The sequence below is a fragment of the Terrapene carolina genome, unplaced genomic scaffold (genome assembly GCF_002925995.2).
Source record: "Terrapene carolina triunguis isolate 2854851 unplaced genomic scaffold, T_m_triunguis-2.0 Scaffold33404, whole genome shotgun sequence".
NCBI lineage: Eukaryota > Metazoa > Chordata > Testudines > Emydidae > Terrapene > Terrapene triunguis.
In genome coordinates, this window is record NW_020697755.1 from 1 (window position 1) to 2,919 (window position 2,919).

At 42.0% G+C, this 2,919-nt stretch overlaps 1 gene segment (V, D, J or C); it reads right to left on the reverse strand.

Annotated features, from left to right (window-relative positions):
- Positions 1 to 943: 943 nt before the first annotated feature.
- On the reverse strand, positions 944 to 1,410 carry LOC112123105 (the record flags this gene model as incomplete). The annotated part of the segment is given in 2 exon segments: positions 944 to 1,256; positions 1,368 to 1,410. Coding segments are annotated over 2 exon segments (356 nt in total), but the record flags the coding sequence as incomplete, so codon positions are not given.
- Between the last annotated feature and the right edge of the window lie 1,509 nt (positions 1,411 to 2,919).

The window sequence follows — 2,919 nt, forward strand, 5'->3', positions numbered from 1 at the left end:
CATACAAAAGTCAGTAGGAGAACACTTCAATCTCCCTGGACACTCAATAACAGATTTAAAAGAAGCCATTCTTCAACAAAAAAACTTCAAAAACAGACTTCAAAGAGAAACTGCAAAACTACAATTGATTTGTAAACTTAACACCATCAGTTTGGGCTTGAATAGGGCCTGGGAGTGGCTGGCTCACTAAAAAAGCAATTTTCCCTCTCTTGGTATTGACACCTCCTCATCAATTATTGGGAGTGGATCACATCCACCCTGACTGAATTGGCCTTCTACATTGGTTCTCCACTTGGAAGGTAACTCCCTTCTCTTCATGTGCCAATATATATTAAAGTCTATATCTGTAATTTTCACTCCATGCATCTGAAGAAGTGGGTTTTTTACCCATGAAAGCTTATGCCCAAATAAATCTGTTAGTCTTTAAGGTGCCACCTGAGTCCTTGTTGTTTTTGTGAATACAGACTAACACGGCTACTACCCCTCTAATAATTTGTATATAGTCAGGATGCTGAGAGCCATTGAATCAAACTGAAAAGCCTGAATATAATGGAAACCACTTCAAGCCAGGGGGTGCAGCAGCACCCCTAGTTCCAGCTCCTATGACCACTCCGGTAACTTACTAGCGCTCTCCATTCATTGATTTGCTGTTCAGTCAGCAGGGGGCAAAATATCATCTTCTAGATAAATGGCCTTCTATCACAGGCCTGGAAAACTTGCTTTCTCTTCCAATCCGGGATCTTCAGCAGACTGTGATGGTCTTGTATCTAGCTCAGAGAAAATGAGTATCTACTCGTGCTTTCAGCTGATTAAGATTAAGAAGGCAACTATGTATGTGGAGGTTGTTTTGTTTTGGTTTGTTTTTTTTGTACACTTTTTTTGAATGTCTGTGACTCAGAATACAAAGTGAGGTTTTTGTACAGCCTGTCTATGGTATTCTAACATTGTGCGATCCCAGTAGGCACAGTAATAGGTAGCCGTGTCATTGTAGGTTAGTTTGTCTACTGTTAGGGTACAGGTGGATTTTTCAGTTGTCTTGTGAATGCTAAACTTCTCCTTGTCAAAATTTGATTTTTCAGTTTGTGTCTTAAAGTAGAGTATCCACTCCGGAGCTTCTCCAGGTCTCTGTCGATACCAGTGTATATAAGCATCACCAAAATTGATGCCAGAAACTTTACAGTCAATTCTTACTGTTTTCATCAGATTCCTTGTGATGGATAACTGATCTTGTGTCAGTTGTACTTGTGCAGCTCCATCTACAAAGAAAGAAAGGGGAAAAAAACATCATAAGCATGAATTTGGAGGCTCTCTGGTTGTTGCTCAGTAATCTGCATATTTGTAGAAAATTAGAGTGAAAACCAACTTACATGACCAAATTGAAGCCACAATAAGAACCTGCACCAGTAACATTCTCACTGACTTCAGTTGAGCTGCATGTCAGAAACAGAAGGCTGTAAGTTAGGATCTCGGATGGAGGGCCAAGTGCCTTTGGGGAGAGGAAGTGACTCACTTAAGTAGCAGCCGAGAAGCGTTCTGTTGGTTGTAGGTATGTCAGTTCCGTGTGAGCCATCATGAGTTTCAGCAGTAAGTCTATTATGAAGCAGATGTTCCAGTGAACTTAGGACCCAACACACCACTGTTTCTTAAGAGAATGGACAATGAAGGGTTCATGTTGATTGGTGCAGTAGACCCCCCCAACTTTCTTATTTAAGCCTTTATTCAGGAAAGCATCTGCATTAAGCTCATGCTTAATCTTAAATGCTTTGCTGACATCCCATTGAAGACAAATCACTGCCTGTTTCTATGTTAATGATTAATCTTTCTCTAGAATAAAAGCCTTCAGCAGTATTCCCTGTGTGGTATAGGGGATTGTGCCTGTAAGGGCTGAGATTCCCAGACAGAGTCTGTTTGGGGCATTGAATAGCCAGTTGGAATCTGACACAGAAAAAAGCAGATCTTCTGCAAGCTCTTTAACACTGAGTGATCACTGAACACTAAACTTACCTCCACCCCTTACCAGTGGTATTACAGGAGCTGTGGTCAGGGTACTTGGTTTTTCTGCCTTTGAATCAGGTACTTTATATGTGTGGTAACCTTAACTACTTCACAATAAAGATTTTTATTAATCATGTTGCGTTTTTGTTTGTTTGTTTTTTTAAATAAGCTAGTGAGGAGTTTCTACAGCCAAATGGCAAAATCAGGGAGGTAGCTGTAATTCCATACATTTGATGGGATATGGCTCAGGGTATGTCTAAATTATGAAATTAGGTCGATTTTATAGGAGTTGATTTTTAGAAATCGATTTTATACAATCGATTGCGTATGTCCCCACTAAGCGCATTAAGTCGGCGGAGTGTATCCTCAATACCCTGGCTAGCATCGACTAACAGAGCGGTGCACTGTGGGTAGCTATCCAGCAGTCTCCGCTGCCCATTGGAATTCTGGGTTAAGCTCCCAATGCCTGATGGGGCAAAAACATTGTCATGGGTGGTTTTGGGTACATGTCGTCAGTCACCCCTCCCTTTGTGAAAGCTATGGCAGACAATCGTTTCGCGCCTTTTTTCCTGGGTTACCCGTGCAGACGCCATACCACGGCAAGCATGGAGCCCGCTCAGTTCACTGTCACCGCTGCTGTTGTGGGCAAGGCGCGCTGTGCATCAGAGAAGCTTTGAAAACCAGTTTCATGACTGGCCAGGCTTCGGTGTGACAGTGTGTATTTCTCCTTGATGCAAACCCGCCCCCTTTGTTGATTTTGATTCCCTGTAAGCCATCCACCCTCTCCCCTTCGAAATAAAGTAACTATTGTTTTGAAACTATGCATTCTTTCTTTATTAATTTAAAAAAAAATGAGATAACAGACAAGGTAGCCCGGTTGGGGTCGGGGAGGAGGGAAGGACAAGGCCACATTACTTATTGTAG